At 41.6% G+C, this 17,403-nt stretch overlaps 1 protein-coding gene across 1 annotated transcript; it reads right to left on the reverse strand.

Moving 5' to 3' along the window:
- Positions 1-458: 458 nt before the first annotated feature.
- Positions 459-4,176, reverse strand: timm10b (translocase of inner mitochondrial membrane 10 homolog B (yeast)). The gene is made up of 3 exons (XM_056285193.1): positions 3,895-4,176; positions 3,303-3,398; positions 459-2,113 (listed from the first exon to the last, which is right to left on the reverse strand). Exons 1-3 carry the CDS (start codon positions 3,916-3,918, stop codon positions 1,328-1,330), a joined length of 906 nt encoding a protein of 301 aa, XP_056141168.1. The 5' UTR covers positions 3,919-4,176; the 3' UTR covers positions 459-1,327.
- Positions 4,177-17,403: the final 13,227 nt, after the last annotated feature.

Consider the following 17,403-nt stretch of genomic DNA (forward strand, 5'->3'; position numbering starts at 1 on the left):
TATATTGGTCTATTTGTATATATTGGCACTGTAGTATAATATTTTTGCATAATAGCACAACCATGTTTGTAGAATGTCCGCATAATTATAATCCATGTATAATAATTACAATTTATTTGTATAGTATATTGTAGAATTTATTAGCATATTCTTGTTTGTCTACTTTAAACTGGCTACTACATATGAAGGGTCCCTTGGTTAGTTTTTCTATCTGTATTTTCTAATATTTGAATTCCAAGGTATGAGCTGCTTAATATTACAATACAATCAAACAACAATTTGTTCACATCATAATTAAACACAACAGCTTGTTCCTTTTATCCTTTCCTCTTGTTATTTGGCCTCCGGCTGGATTGGTTTGGATTATCTTCAACAACTAATTGTGGGTTCGTACACAAATTTCCCAAACATAATGGGAGAACCAACGCCATTGGGAATACTTTTGTAGATATGTTTATTATCACACTGCTGTAATACTGGGAAGAATACAGTTGAATGACTGGAAACATGGGAGAGATGTTCAGTCATAGTTAATTAAATGGATGTGAACCCTTAACAGCTTACTGACTCACTGAAACACTGGTCATCAAGAATACTTAATGCAGAGTAATCGGCTAAGCATCGCTCTCGGCGGCAGAACACCGTGAAGAAGGAAAACATGAAAATTAATATTCAGAATCTCATCTTTATTGCTCAAGATCATTATGTTGTCCTTTTCAATACTTTGCACAACGACACTGAAGATTTGTTGTTTATCAAGTGGTTTATCAAGTATATCAAGTAGGTCCCAACCTGGGCATTTTTAAGTCTCGGCCAAAGGCCAAATGTCACCAGTCTTTTACCAGCCAGGTCCCTATGTGTTTTGAACTGTCATGTTGGTAGAGAACAAAAATCAGTGTTGTCACGTATATTACATTATGTCAAACAAACATTGATACAACATTAACTTTTGTTTAATGTTGGTTTACATTTTTTTTCTCATTTCTCGAAACCTTGTTTCATTTTAGGAGTTTTGTCCATCATATTATTATCTTTTGACATTACTACTATAGTTTCTACAACACTCTTCTGAAAAGTACTATAATTGTACAGCTTGTTAGAACAGACCCAGTCCTTATCACCCATCTTACTTCATCTTGTTTGGAACAGAGACCATTTCTTCACAGTGGATGGTAGCACACTTGGAAATGCCAGTAATGAGTAATTAAGAATTTGGCCACTGATGGTCTGAACTAGACGAGGTGGTTGGGACGAGATGGCCCGGGTGGGCATGGGTGGGTCAGAGCCCCAGTCGGATGCCATTATTGCCTGATGTCGGGGAAACCACCTAGGGTCTCTCCTGACCTGTTGGGCTCTCTGTGGGTTTAGACACCGCCGGAGCTGGAACAGCAGGCACAGATACATCTTCTGAAAATGTAACTGGTTTAGATGGGGTAAACATAGGCTGAACAGGTACTGGTGCCGAGTGTCCAGACTTGGATGGGTCTCCAGCTTGGACTGTTGGGGGGAAAGGGGGTGATTCTAAAGGTGAGACTGCAGTATTGGATGGTCTACTAACCACTGTATTAAGTCCTAAAGGATTTATGATTTCTGCTGGAGATGTGATTGGTGTGGCAGCGACTAACTGGCTTTTGGTGACTGGTGGGGCTACTGTGAATTTGGAAGATGAAGGACTCAGCTCAACTGGTATGTCTAATGCAGTAGGCCTTAAGCCTGAGTCAGGCACCTCTGGCCTAAGCATGGCTTCACCTAAACCAAGGGAAGGGGTTGATGGTGCAGATTTCTCAATTGCCTGTCCGGATTCAGTGGATGTCTGAACCGGTCCCACATCTGTCACAGCTGACGAGATAAATGAGGGTGTTTGTGAGGATGGAGTGGAGGTGACAGAGGGCTGATCTATCGATAAACCTTCTGTTGTAACAGGGACAGCCATGCCAGATCCATCTGCTTTGTCAGCTGCAGCAGTCTCTGCTAGCTTAGCATTCTCCGCAGCATTGCTCTCCATCTCCTCCATTCGACGCTGGACCATTTTTGGCATTAGCTGCACGTAGGTCCCCATCAGGCGGTGGTTGGAGCGAATCAGCTTCCCAGCACAGTTATCCACACAGCGCTCCTTGAGAAACAACACTAATCAGCTAACTGAATGACTTTAAACAGACCAACGCTCCAGTAAAGCTGAATAAGTGCGACGCTATGGACAGGCAATAATTCAACATCATCATTTAGTGATTTTCAACGGTATTGGATCAGGATGAAATTCAGAAAGTCATGTCATAATGCACAATTTTGTTGTCTCAATTAAAGACAGTGGGACTCTATTACCTAAAATTTCTCACAAGATGAGGCCTGAATATCTGAGGGAGTATTATTTGAAAACTGCTTTTGGTTTGATATTATACTTTGCATTACCAAACAGTTCAATGTGATGAATCTCAGCTGGATTTTTAAACATGGTATTTTTGCATATGTAAGCAGATGTGATATATATCAATATCGTGTGAAATTCGCTGCGATAGTCACGAAAATACATTTTTATATCACCCAGTGCTACGCCTAACATGGCAAACCAATTCATAGTAATTAATAATAATAATAATAATAATGAATTGAGTTTTTATAGTGCTTCTCATCTGGGGAGACAGATCTCGAAGCACTTCACAGATAAACGATGATAGTAAAAGAAATAAAGACAATCCATCCATCCAGCCATCCATCCATCCATTATCCGACCGGCTTATCCTGCTCTCAGGGTCATGGGGACGCTGGAGCCTACCCCAGCAGTCACTGGGCGGCAGGCGGGAAGACACCCTGGACAGGCCGCCAGGCCATCACACAGGGCCGACATACACATAGACACACACACATTCATACCTAGGGACAATTTAGTACGGCCGATTCACCTGACCTACATGTCTCTGGACTGTGGGAGGAAACCGGAGCCCCCAGAGGAAACCCACACAGACACGGGGAGAACATGCAAACTCCACACAGAGGACAATCCGGGATGACCCCCAAGGTTGGACTACCTCAGGGCTCAAATCCAGGACCTTCTCGCTGTGAGGCAACCACGCTAACCACTGCGCCACCATGCCGCCCAAATTAAAGAAAATATATAATAAAATATAGTCTTACAGTGTGTGTGTGTGTGTGTGTGTGTGTGTGTGTGTGTATATATATATAATAGTGTATATATAATAGCCTTATAGTGGTTACAGTCACACAGATAGGAGACACATAAAACGTACCATAACAGCAACCGTGAAATGTCCATTCACCGCTAAGTTTGTCATGCATTTACTAACCTCGTCCATGGTTAGGTTTCTGTAGCTGAAGTTGCTGGAGCATCGCTGGAAGCAAATTTCCGTCATGCGGTTGTAAACCAGCAGAAAATCCCGCAGCTATGAGAGAAATCAACATCACACTGAATACATACAAGAATGACGGCCTTTGGGCCAGGTCAGTGCTTAACCCTGTCCATCTGGCTGTTGTCTCTTTCTGATTCTCTCTCACCTACACCTGAGAGAGAGACGGGGCTGCAGCTCCACCCAGTTCTAACAGAATCTTGAAGAGGCCACTTCGGGCTCTCTGCCCCTCTTCTCTTAAGTTGTTGCCTGAGTTTCTTGTTTTTGGGTTTGTCAAGATTTTGCACCATACAACGGCCATACAAGCATAACAGTTAGCAGCAACACGGTACACGCATACTGGTCTACAGTAAACACACATCATAGTTCATTTTTACTAAAATAAACCTGATTCGTCCTGGTATTTACTGTGTACACCTCCCTTTTTGTTGCGTTCACTGGGTTTGATAATAAAGAATAAAGACAGGTGTACCGAGCGTGGCAAGCTGACAGTGATCTAGTCACAGCCAAGCTGAAAAAAGAGGTGACTTACATTTCGCAGTTGGTCGGGCTCCATCGGGAATCCTTCACGAATTGCCGATTGGATAGCTACGATGCTAAGCTACCAGGCTTTGACAGCAAAGCTAGCGCGTCTGCAAATTAGTTTGTGTCAAAGTCTTGACGTCTTATGTCGCCATTGTGTTAATACACACTTCTACGACAAACAACTGTTCATGCCAGCAGCACGAGGCAACCAATTAGACAGGAATATGACTGTATTCTTGTGACAGATTACAGCGGCGTGACTTTCACACGGGCGCCGCCATGTTGTAGCTCTGTGGCCACGCCCCTCAGTGGGCGGTCACGCCTTTTTTATTTTTTTAATGACGGTTGGCAACCATCTTGAAGGCGCATTACCGCCCCCTACCGTATCAGAGTGTAATAAGAGTATGGCGATCGTCCCGTTCGTGACATTCAGAGATAGTGGGGCAGCTTAGCATAAAAATTGTGCATTTTGTGATAAAAGCATGCAAACTTGATACATATGTAGCTTAATATAAGCATGTTGAAAAAACTAAGTTGCCAGTCCCTTCTGAGACATTATTCATGTATACACTATGTATAGACATCTATACCTAAACACTCCTCTATTCATCTATACACTATGTATAGACTTCTATACCTAAACACTCCTCTATTCATCTATACACTATGTATAGACATCTATACCTAAACACTCCTCTATTCACCTATACACTATGTATAGACTTCTATACCTAAACACTCCTCTATTCACCTATACACTATGTATAGACTTCTATACCTAAACACTCCTCTATTCATCTATACACTATGTATAGACATCTATACCTAAACACTCCTCTATTCACCTATACACTATGTATAGACTTCTATACCTAAACACTCCTCTATTCATCTATACACTATGTATAGACATCTATACCTAAACACTCCTCTATTCATCTATACACTATGTATAGACATCTATACCTAAACACTCCTCTATTCACCTATACACTCTGTATAGACATCTATACCTAAACACTCCTCTATTCATCTATACACTATGTAGACTTCTATACCTAAACACTCCTCTATTCATCTATACACTCTGTATAGACATCTATACCTAAATACTCCTCTATTCATCTATACACTATGTATAGACTTCTATACCTAAACACTCCTCTATTCATCTATACACTATGTATAGACATCTATACCTAAACACTCCTCTATTCATCTATACACTCTGTATAGACTTCTATACCTAAACACTCCTCTATTCATCTATACACTATGTATAGACATCTATACCTAAACACTCCTCTATTCATCTATACACTATGTATAGACATCTATAGCTAAACACTCCTCTATTCACCTATACACTCTGTATAGACATCTATACCTAAACACTCCTCTATTCATCTATACACTATGTAGACTTCTATACCTAAACACTCCTCTATTCATCTATACACTCTGTATAGACATCTATACCTAAATACTCCTCTATTCATCTATACACTATGTATAGACTTCTATACCTAAACACTCCTCTATTCATCTATACACTATGTATAGACTTCTATACCTAAACACTCCTCTATTCATCTATACACTATGTATAGACATCTATACCTAAACACTCCTCTATTCATCTATACACTATGTATAGACATCTATACCTAAACACTCCTCTTCTGTTGGGCAAGGTTTAGAACCAGCGATTGCAGGAAACAATACACAATTCAGTACTTCAAAAGTGTTTATTGTTTTTTTTTATTGTTTTTTTTATATTTACAAAAGTAGCTGCTTATCCACTTAGTTTTTTCAACATGCGTTGGTGCCATCCGATATGTAAAATGGCATATCTCTGGTTCTGTTTGGACCAGAACAATAATACTGGTATCTCTGGAAAGGTAACATTCTCCTCTGTCTTGTCATAATGGCTGATATGACATTTGGGGAGGCCACAGCCCCGCTGAAAGCCATCTAATAACGTCCATGCCTGCCATGGCCACTACGGGGTTAATGTTCAGTGGCTCCACGTCCACATTTCTTCTAAATGTATCAAGCTACACACGTACCAAATTTGGCGCTTTTATCACAAAATGCACAATCCTTATGAATATTGGAGCTAAGCTGCCCCACTAAGAAGATTGAAACAGTATCTAGCGGTAATGTCCTAGATTATGAATAATTCTGCACTAAACATAATTTCAACCCTTCAAAATCAGACTTTATTAATTCACACAAAACACTTCCTCAAGAATTTGCCTTAATCCTGGACAAAACAAACGTAGTACCAATCATTTTATAAGAAACTGTCTTGCAGATCAATTATTCCTCAGAAGACAAAACAAAAAAATGACATCCTGCACAAATTTGATAAAAATTCCATTGATAGACTAAGAACAATGTATACATTCCCCGTGTACCACCCCCCCCAAACAAAATAAAAGAAACACACTTCAAAATTATGAACAACATTAAAAAGAATTACTGAGGCTACGTTTTAATATTGATGACACTATATGCACACTTTGTGAAAAAGGATATTGAAACTACGGACCAAATGTTTTTCTCATGCAATGTAATACATTCATTCTGGCTTGACATTCACAAACTCATAAAACAAAAACATTTCAACATTTCCGGCTTCGATCTGGAGAGACAACACAACAAGTAGTAGGATATTGCAAAACAAAAATGATGAACTCTGTTGTAATGTAGTTCTGTGTCTGGCACCTTTTTTTTTTCATCCACAAGAACAGAATCTTGAAATCCTCCCTCAAACCTGTTATCTTACTGGATAAATTAAAGTATACTTGACAACCTTAAAACGTATACAAGGAATAAAAGCACAAAACCTATATATTTTTTAAAAATTTCCCCACTGAATTAGATAACCAAGATAAAACTGAATTTCCCCATCTCTGATAGTTTATATATTTTACTTCCATCCATCCAGCCATCCATTATCCAAACTGCTTATCCTGCTCTCGGGGATGCTGGAGCCTATCCCAGCAGTCACTGGGCGGCAGGCGGGGAGACACCCTGGACAGGCCGCCAGGCCATCACACACACACATATACGAGTAGGATTCAATGCAGGCCGGGTGGCAGGCGAAGGCGGGGGACTGGGGTGTGCTGACTTCTGGCATCGCAGATTGGTCTTTGGGATGTGGACTGTCACCTCTTTGGCAGGGAAGGAGCCTGAGCTGGTGTGGGAGGTGGAGCGGCACCAACTAGATATAGTTGGGCTCACCTCCACATATAGCATGGGCTCTGGTAATTCCTGGAGAGGGGCTGGACTCTTTACTTTTCCAGAGTCGGCCAAGGGGACAGGCGCCGGGCAGGTGTTGGCGTTCTGCCTGAGGAATGAGGGTCGCCTCTATAGGACTGTGAGTTGCTGGGGGGGGGGGGGAGGCTCTGACTGCTGTGTGTGCTTATGCACCGCATAGCGGTTTGGAGTATCCGGCCTTCTTGGAGTCTCTGGGTGGTGTCCTGGATAGGGGTCCGCCCGGGGACTCTGTAGCTCTGCTGGGTGACTTCAACACTCACGTGGGCAACGATGGAGAAACCCGGAGGGGCGTTATTGGGAGGAACGGCCTCCCCGATCGGAACCCGAGCGGTGTCTTGCTATTGGACTTCTGTGCGAGTCATGGATGGCCATAACAAACACTATGTTTGAATATAAGGTATTTCACAAGTATACTTGGTACCAGAACACTATGTACAATATGCAGTCATTCATGCTACTGTTAAAAACAGTAACATGAATGACTGCATATTGATTTTTGCTTCTTTTTTTTGTGCTTTCGCTAAACTGAAACTAAATTTTGTGAAATGGGTCTCGATGTTATTACATCTTGAAATGACATCTTACATCTCAATAATGTTGCATCTAGCGCAGTGGCTGCTGGGATAGGCTGCAGCATCCCGCGGCTTGGGTAAGGGATGGATGGATATCTGTGATTCTTGAGATAAGGGACAAAACATGTCCCCTCACCGAAAAGCCTTCTTTGCATTAAAGATCAAGAAATTAATAATAGAAATACTTTAAAAGTTAAATCTGAAGGACCTGTGTATACCCATGAAATTAATTTGACATATCTTTTAAATAATTTCATGAGAATTTTGTTAAAATACAGGCTCTGCACTCGGGAAGTACATGTAACTTAAACTGTCCTCGGCAAGAGGTCACAGTGTCAAACTGCCAAAAAAAGTGTTTAAAAATGCTATAAATGCATAAATATAGATATAAAATGAAATGGATTGTTAAATAAGATATCACAAAAATACATAAAGCGAACTTTAAATGATGTTTTTCATTAAAAAAAAAACCTGCCCATTAAAGTTGCGGTCTCACTTTCCGTCAGCTCCGTCAGATTGTCTTTATGATCCTGAATAAATCAGGCAATGTCATGGTCAAGTATAAGCCTGAGGACCCCTTTTCCAATTCCTGCTGTTGGTGGATGCAACAGTAGGACACTTGGTCTGGCAAGTTTTCAGTTTTATGGTATTTTAAACAAACAATGTTGATATCGCTGCAGTCACAGCTTTAACATGTCAACACCGTCTTCCCATTGTGATCATCTAATATATGAGGAGACGGTGCCATTGCTGTCTACCAATATATTCTTTCTTGCAAGAGTTTGAAATAAAACTATAAAACAAAAAAATAATAATATGAAATAAGATAGAATAAAATAAAATTCAAAAAAAAAAATTAGACCAAACTAATCTATCCCCAAAAACAAGATAAAATTAGTACATTTAAGAACAGAATGCTGCCTTGTCCCCTTATTACTTTTCTTTCTGTAAATTGCTTTTCAGAGGAAGAGGGGAGCAGTGCAATACAGTTTCGAAAACAGAATAACACCGACTGAACACAAGGTCATCAGGGCCGTAGAACAATAAAACGATTTGACAACGTACTTAAAATTTAGAGAAGATCCAAGATAGGTTATCTTGATGAGGGTGGCCTGACAAACTGCCAGAGGTAATGTAAATAAAATTCAGAATCAGATTTATTGCCAAATACGAGAACAAACGAGGACTTTGTCTTGGTATGTTGGCGCAAAAGGGGAAAAAAAACAACAGTAAATAGTAAAGATAAAGGTTAACTGTATTGTCTTCTCCTCATTAGAAGATAAAGGTGAGAAATCTATATCAATTAAAATCACATTTGTGACTTTTGGTCACTAATACTAACTTTTATTTACCACGTTAGTTTTGGTGCTACGTTAGCAAAATGTCAGGCTCGTTGCTTGGTGATTCATGAACAGATTCTTCTTGGGAAATGTTTCCTCTCAAGGTTTAAAGAAAAGCCCACAGCTCGGAAAAATATAAATGTTATCTTCACAATTTGTTCCTATATACAGTTTCTATGAGACATCAGGAGAAATGTCAAGAACGAACATCGAAACGGCAAAAGTCGCTGCATGCAATGAGGCCCTTTGAGCTTTTTGTGGTTCACCAAAAGTTGTAGTTTTCCACCCTGTGATGATTCACTTGTCAACTTCCTTTTTGTCTGTACATGTTTCTGTGTGCTCTATTTTATTATACCCCCTGTTACTCACAGAGAGCTCCAGTTTTGCCACAGCTGCAGTTGCTGGGCAAATTTCAAGAGGTAGTTTCTTCACTATATGGAGAGAAAACACTGCACGGTCGTCTTGCATTTCAGATGACACCGTTTCCATTGTATTCTACTTTTATTCTAATTAAAGCTGCATCAGACAACTTTTTTTTTTGCTTTAACTTATCATGATGAAGCAAATGTTAATTGCACAGTGTAGTGGCTATAGGATAATGACCCGATCAGCATTTAGACTGGTTCCCTATAAGCCTCGCTTTCACGATGCAACTCCGCCTGCCAACGGGTACGATCTCATAGGAAAATGAAGGCTGGATTTATGGCACAAAGGAAGTGTGTCAACCATTGCACAACCAAACTAGGAAGAGGATAGAGCTTTTGTTTAGCTATCGGTAGCTATCCCCAGTAGCGGAAATGGCGGACGGTGGAATGACCAAAGTGTCAGTGGAAACTCTACCCGGCAAGAGAAATAGAACCCTGTTGAGGGAGGAAGCAAACAAGGCGAAGAGGGAGAGTGATAGAAACAGGAGTAAAACAAGAGTGAACCTCAGAAAGGCATTCGCTTGACGGAGAGAGCTCCGGTGTTGTGTCAAACTCTGTTTCCCCGTCGAGATCTGTCAGCTATCAGTTATGATTAAAGTAAGCGTGAGGTTATGGTTGAAGTTAGGTTAAGGTAAGGGTTAGGTTGAGGTTTAGGTTAAGGTTGAGGCTAGGTCAGGGTAACTCAAGCATCCCGGTGTTGTATCGAACTCTGGCTAGGGGGAACAGCTCTCAACGGGGAAACAGTCTTCAATACAACTCCTAGGACTTGAGAGGGTTCCAAACTGACATTCAGTTGGCATTCTTTCTACTGGATCAATAAGTAACACAACCTGCCTACTTATTAATACTTTTACGCTGCGTCTATCATAACACTAGATCAGGGTTTCTAGTTCAAATTGGGATTCTTACGGTTGTTTCTTGCTTTGGACAGTAGCCAGACTGCTAATAAATGGAAAGTGATCCGGTTGTCTTTGCAACAGCAATGCAAACAATAAAAACACTTGGAAACGCTGGGGGGGGGGGGGGGAGTTGAAAAGTGATCTACAGCCACTTTAAATACATTCCAAACAGTTTGAAAGTTAGAGCTGGTGGTCTAAGTGAATATAATGATATTCAAACTTGTGAACCGTTATCACAGTCAAAACTACTCAAATGATCTGTGTCTTCTACACCTGTTGTTGGTGTAGGCCTCCCCCCTTTCACAATATGATCGTTCTCTCTATCCATCCCTCTCTCGCCTTCTCTCCCTCTCTCTCGCTCCCCCGCCCATTCACCTATTGCCCCTGTCTCCCAGTCCCTAGGTTGATCCCACGCTTTCACCTCCCTTTCCGTGTTGTTTCCTGTTTCTCTGTGCCTCGCGTCTGTCTCTTGGGCTATCTGCTGGCTGTTCAGGTAGATACTGCTTTGGGAAGCCATGGTGCTGCTGTTTTTGGGTGGGAGCGAGGCCCCCATCCCCAACCTCAGGGCCTCTGCCTCAATGCACGAGGCCACAGAGACTGCAGACTGAAACAGGGGCTGGGACAGATGAGCCCGCAGGCAGCCGTGGTCCTGGATTTGACCTTTCTGGTAGCGATGTGTCTTCTTTTGTGCCTTCTTCGCATTCAGGTCCAGCGAGGCATAGTTGACATCCAGTTGCTGAAGGTGGGTGTGTGGAATTGAAAAGAGTTGAAAAGCTTTAGATCCTTGACAGTGTTAGGTGTTTAGAAATCCAACATGAAAACAAGGTAACCTTTAAAATTACAAGTCATTCATTAATCAGAAATAACTAAGTAATATATGAGTCAAAGTGGCAATTTCAAAGATTCTCACGTAAATAAATGTCCGTTCAGCTACTATCTTTCGCCGAACAAGGTGACACATTAACAGCTCAGCCTAACAGCCGCTGGGGGTGTCTGGGTAGCATAGCTGTCTATTCCGTTGCCTACCAACATGGAGATCGCCGGTTCGAATCCCCGCGTTACCTCCAGCTTGGTTGGGTGTCCCTACAGACACAATTGGCCGTGTCTGCGGATGGGAACCCAGATGTGGGTATGTGTCCTGGTCGCTGCACTAGCACCTCTTTTGGTGTCCGTCGGGGCACCTGTTCAGGGGGGACTGGGGGGGGGGGGATAGCTTGATCCTCCCATGTGCTACGTCCCCCTGGTGAAATTCCTCACTGTCAGGTGAAAAGAAGCGGCTGGCGACTCCACATGTATGGGAGGAGGCATGTGGTAGTCTGCAGCCCTCCCCGGATTGGCAGAGGGGGTGGAGCAGCGACCGGGATGGCTTGAAAGAGTGGGGTAATTGGCCAAGTACAATTGGGGAGAAAATGGGTGAAAATCCAAAAAAGAAAAAGAAAAAAAGATTCTCATGTAAATAAATGTCCGGTCAGTTATTATCTTTCGCTGAACAAGGTGACACAATAACAGTTCAGCCTAACCGCTGCTGATGGAAGCTCTTGCATGTGCAGTAATGTGGTGGAACACAAATGTGTGTCTGTGGGTACATTTCTGCCAAACATCCGCAGTGTCGCACAGGAAGTGACATGTTTCCCATCTCCCAGCAGCAGCTGGTCCACCTGGGAGGACAGACAGACCAACGCGCCGTGTTCCAATGTTGTGGCGATCAAACTAGTTAGCTGTTTCGAAATGACTTCTGGGAATTGTATGGGAAATAAATAAATAAATCAAATAAAAAGCGTTCACTTATTTTTTTTTTGGGACTTAAAATGTCGAATTGAAGCGAAAGTTAGCGGTTGCAATAAAGCTTTGGGCTGGCTATTCAACCCGTTGCTATGGCTGCATAGTAACTTTTTTGGCCAGCTGAACTGTGCATTAAATAGTTACGACACAAACCCTCCAGCCAATCAGGGGGCAGTATCCTCTGTGACCATGGTATCAACAGATGTAATGGAACTATGACGAGAGGTAATCCCCGAGTAAAGTTTGAGTAAATTCCATCTCCATGAGATTTACTACTATTGCTAGTTTGCTGCCTTTTCGTTATAATGTGACGTTAAATATAATCTACATCAAAGACCGTATGGGATACATCCTCTAATCACATTGTGACAAACACAAATACGAATCCGTGTTTCGTGGATAACGTGCAGTTAGCTGTTAAACTTGAGTATAAGGTACATATGGGATGTTGCGCTATCCTTACTATCGATGTTACTTACCAGTTACCAGTTATTACTGTACAATGCTCTGGTGTTTGTTTGGCAAATTAAGAATTAATAGACAAATGAGTTTGAAGTTGGTGAGATACCATGAAGTGGTAGCTATTTGCGGCTAATTAACACAGTATAATAAACCATCCCATAAATGCACTCTTTGATGCAGTATTCTAATTTCCAAATTCCTATTGAGTAACTGATGGTATCCTGCAATTAGCTTTGGCTTTATTGTAGCTGACAGCTGCCAGACTGAACATCCCATCCCAACTCGTACCTTTCTGCCGTCTTTTGTGCGTGGCATGGTCATCATCTCGTAGCACTCTTCTTCAAACTCTGTACAAGCAGAACAAAATGAAGCTGCAATGGGTCAATTTGTTTTTGTTTTTTAATGCATCCTTTTGATTGAGGACAGGTTGATGGAAATGAAGATGTTTATAGCTTATGTGTCTCAAGTGGAGACATTTCTATTGGTTGCTGTTTTGGAGGTCCTGCTTGGAATTACAGCAACCTAGATGACTCCTGCTGGACATGCACGTGAAAATGAAAGATCTTTATCTTATTGTGTCAAATGAACTGCCATAGCCCATAAGCAAGTAATTTGAATGTCTTCTTTTTCCAAATCTGTACAGCAATGTGCAGCCACTCTCACACACACACACACACACAAAAATGATTTTTGTGCTAATGGGCAATGTTACTGAATACTTTGAATGCTTGAACCAAATTGGCTCTACGAATAGAATACCTATACAAATAAATCCATGACAGCACTAAAACTGATGCTGAAATCTCTTCACCTGTGTTAAATTGCATTAGTAATTGCATAGACCAAAAAAAAAAGCTTGCTGTGGGAATATTTATAGATCTAAATAAAAAAAGGCTTTTGACACTATTGACCACAATAGATTAGTAGATAAATTGGAAAGGTATGGTATCAGAGGGGTAGTACAGAATTAGCTAAGAAGCTATTTAAGTAACAGGCAGCAGTTTGTAAAGATAGGTGAACATAAATCGTCATGCATGGATATTACTTGTGGTGTACCCCCAGGGTCGGTTTTAGGTCCAAAACTGTTCATTCTGTACTTAAATTATATGCAAGATAGCAAAAAATATTGAAATTTGTTTTATTTGCAGATGACATGAATATATTTTGTTCTGGTGAGAATTTAAAGCAGGTTTTAGCTTTTGGAGGTGGCCACAATAAAATGGACAAAAACAAATTATCCTTAAATTTGGACAAAACAAAGTTTATGTTGTTTGGAAATTATAAAATAAACACCAAAGTAAAAGTAGTGATTGACAATGTCCACCTAGAAAGACTATATGAAAATAAATTCCTAGGCGTGATACTAGACCACAAAATCTGCCTCACATAACCTCACATAACATGTGCAAGCAAAGCTGGCAAGGAACATTGCAGTCATGAGAAAAGCAAGACACATTCTGGATCATAAATCACTGTACACTCTGTATTGTTCATTTATTTTGCCATATCTGATCTACTGTGTGGAGGTGTGGGATAACACCTACAAAACCAACCTGCAACCATTGTTTATATGACAAAAAAGAGCCATAAGGATAGTTAATAATGTAGGATATCATTTAAAGTGAAGTGCCTTCAAGTTCAGGGTTTAAGTAGCATTTATCCATCCATTCATCCATCCATTATCCAAACCACTTATCCTGCTCTCAGGGTCGTGGGGCTACTGGAGCCTATCCCAGCAGTCATTGGGCAGCAGGCAGGGAGACACCCTGGACAGGCCGCCAGGCCATCACAGGGCCCACACACACACACACACACACACACACACACACACACACACACACACACCTAGGGACAATTTAGTACAGCCGATTCACCTGACCTACAGGTCTCTGGACTGTGGGAGGAAACCGGAGCACCCGGAGGAAACCCACGCAGACTAGGGGAGAACATGCAAACTCCACACAGAGGACGACCTGGGACGACCCCCAAGGTTGGACTACCCTGGGGATCAAACTCAGGACCTTCTTGCTGTGAGGTGACCGCGCTAACCACTGGGCCGCCCATTTAGTAGAATTTAACACAGCACAAATAACGTTGAAAGCAAGAAACAATCTATTACCGAGTAATATACAAAAAATATTCTCAGATAGAGAAGGGGGATATAATTTGAGAGGGAAATTAAACATCAGGAAACGATGTGTTAATTGGTACAACTTTGAAGAAAATGGCCATTTCAATCTGTGGGGTAAAATTGTGGAACAGTCTGAGCATGGAACTCAAACAAAGTACAAATATTACACAGTTATAAAAGAAGTATGAAAAGAGATATAGGGACGGCGAAGAGTTGTGTTAACTGTTAAAGTTTTACTTATCTCCAAACATTCCTAATTACATTTTTTTCTTTCTATGACACTGAGTGGATATTTGGGTTGTGCGTAGCACTGAGATCTGTTTATTCTTGGTACATGACATTAGGGTGTGTTTTTTCTTTTTTTTCTTCCTCTCGTGTTTTTGGTGTGTTTTTTTTCTTCTTTCTCCTATTGCTCACACTAGTTGAGTTTGTGTTGTGCAGCACAACTTTCATTGAATGTGAACTACACAGCACAGTGGGGACTGAGTTTGAAATGTAGAGTAGCTGAATTAACTTCAGAGTAGGGGGGAAGGGGTAGGAAAAAATAAGTGTATACTTCCTCCTGCCCCTTTTCCAACATGTAACAAATAATCTGATGCATACGGAGATTCGTTCACCGAGTTTGATGTGTGGATTTGTTGATCACTTCAGATTATTGGCAATGGATTATCTGTATGTTATATCCTGCTTATTTCCATGTTCGAAATAAATCATCATTCATTCATTCAAATTCATTGATGATATCCTTTGCTGGTCATTTTGTGCACACTTTGAACGCACAACATATCCAACATCTAAACTCGAGGTGCTCACCTCTGTGATTTGTGCTGATGTTTCCATAAATGGGATTATCCATCTGATGCTGACTGTCCTCCTCATTCTGATGTGACCCTCTGTCAGATCGGGTGGAGCTAAACACACGGGAACAACAGTACAGATGATACAACAATAATACGGTATTCACACTTTCAAACGAAATAGAAATAAAAAAAACAAACAACAACAAATGAGACATATTGGTCTGAATAATATTGGTTTGTAATATTACAAACCAATATTATACCAAACAATTACAATCCAATATGTACGCGTTGGTTTTGTAATTGACTCACAAACGGGATAGGAAGGTATTTCATGGCTGCGATTCCCTGTCAGACTACATACCTCTCCCTTTGGTATGCTTGTCGGTAAAACTGTTCATCAAGGGCTGTGGGACAAAATGGTGGTCAGTTTATAGTTTTTTTATTGTGCTTCTCAAAATGTTAAAGCATGCACAGACAGATAGCTTGCTAGCTTCGGGCCCTCACAGCCAGACTGTGTTTCTTCCCCCAAGCCATCAGACTCCTCAATACCCAGTGACTGGACTTGACCCCCCCCCCCACACACACACACATACACATTACATATATATATAGACATATATACAAACATGCATGTACACATACACACTCATACTCATACTCGGTTGAATACCATTCCACCTCCCTTGCAGCTTGTTGCACTTCTTTTTTTTTAAGTACTGCACTGACCGCCTGCATTCCTGCTGCTGTATACTGTACTTTATGTTTACAGCGGTATGTTTACGTTTTACGGCGGCTTACGTTTACACTTCGAGCAGATGTCTTGGGAATTTTGCAAAGCCTGTCTTAGTAACTTTGTGTAGGCCTGTGTAGCCTGTTTCCTCTCACTGTCTATTGGCTATATATGCTTGAAATGACAATAAATCTAAGTATAAGATGGATAGATGGCTATATTCTTTACGGATAAGTGGAGGTGGTCCGTATGAAATTACAAAATAACCCCACCCTGAGCAATAGGACCTCCCTTAACACTGATCAAGTGTGTCTGCTCCTGAAACTGTGTCTTCGGTCCACATAATTCACATACAGGGGGCAGCACTATAGGCAGAGGCATGGGTGTGCTATGGGTTCCCCAGTTTCACCTGTAGTGGCCAACTTGTATATGGAGGAAGTGGAAAACAGGGCTCTGATGTCCTATCTGGGGACACCATCTAGCCATTGGTTCAAATTTGTGGTCCCCTGGGTTAAAATCAAACCTCAGGATGTACCACATTTCACCCACCACATTAACTCTGTGGACAACCACATCAAGTTCACCAGGGAGGATGTGAAAAGTGACAGGTTCACCTTCTTAGACTGTAAAATTGTAATTGGTGATGGGGACCTTTGATTGTTGATGTTTACCATAAACCAACACATACTGATCAGTACTTAAGGTCTGACTCTCATCATCCACTGGAGCACAAACTAGGAGTCATCAGGACGCTGTACCACTGAGCTGACCACGTCCCCACCGACACAGCGGCCGGGGAAGGGGAGAAATCCCACATTAAACAGGCCCTGGTTAAGTACATCGGGGAAGCTAAACAGACGCTGGCCAAGAGGAGGGCACAACACAACACAGGAGAGCTAACATGTCAGGCCAGGACTCCACAGTCTACACCGTCTACAGGCCAGTGGCCACTCTTTCAAGGACGAGGATGTTCACACCCTCGATAGGGAGGAACGCCGGTTTGAACGGGGAGTCAAAGACGCCATCTACGTGAAGAGGGAACGACCGTCCCTGAACCGGGGGAGGACCTAAGAGGACATCTGTCACC

This window comes from Lampris incognitus, chromosome 8 (assembly GCF_029633865.1).
Source record: "Lampris incognitus isolate fLamInc1 chromosome 8, fLamInc1.hap2, whole genome shotgun sequence".
Lineage (NCBI taxonomy): Eukaryota > Metazoa > Chordata > Actinopteri > Lampriformes > Lampridae > Lampris > Lampris incognitus.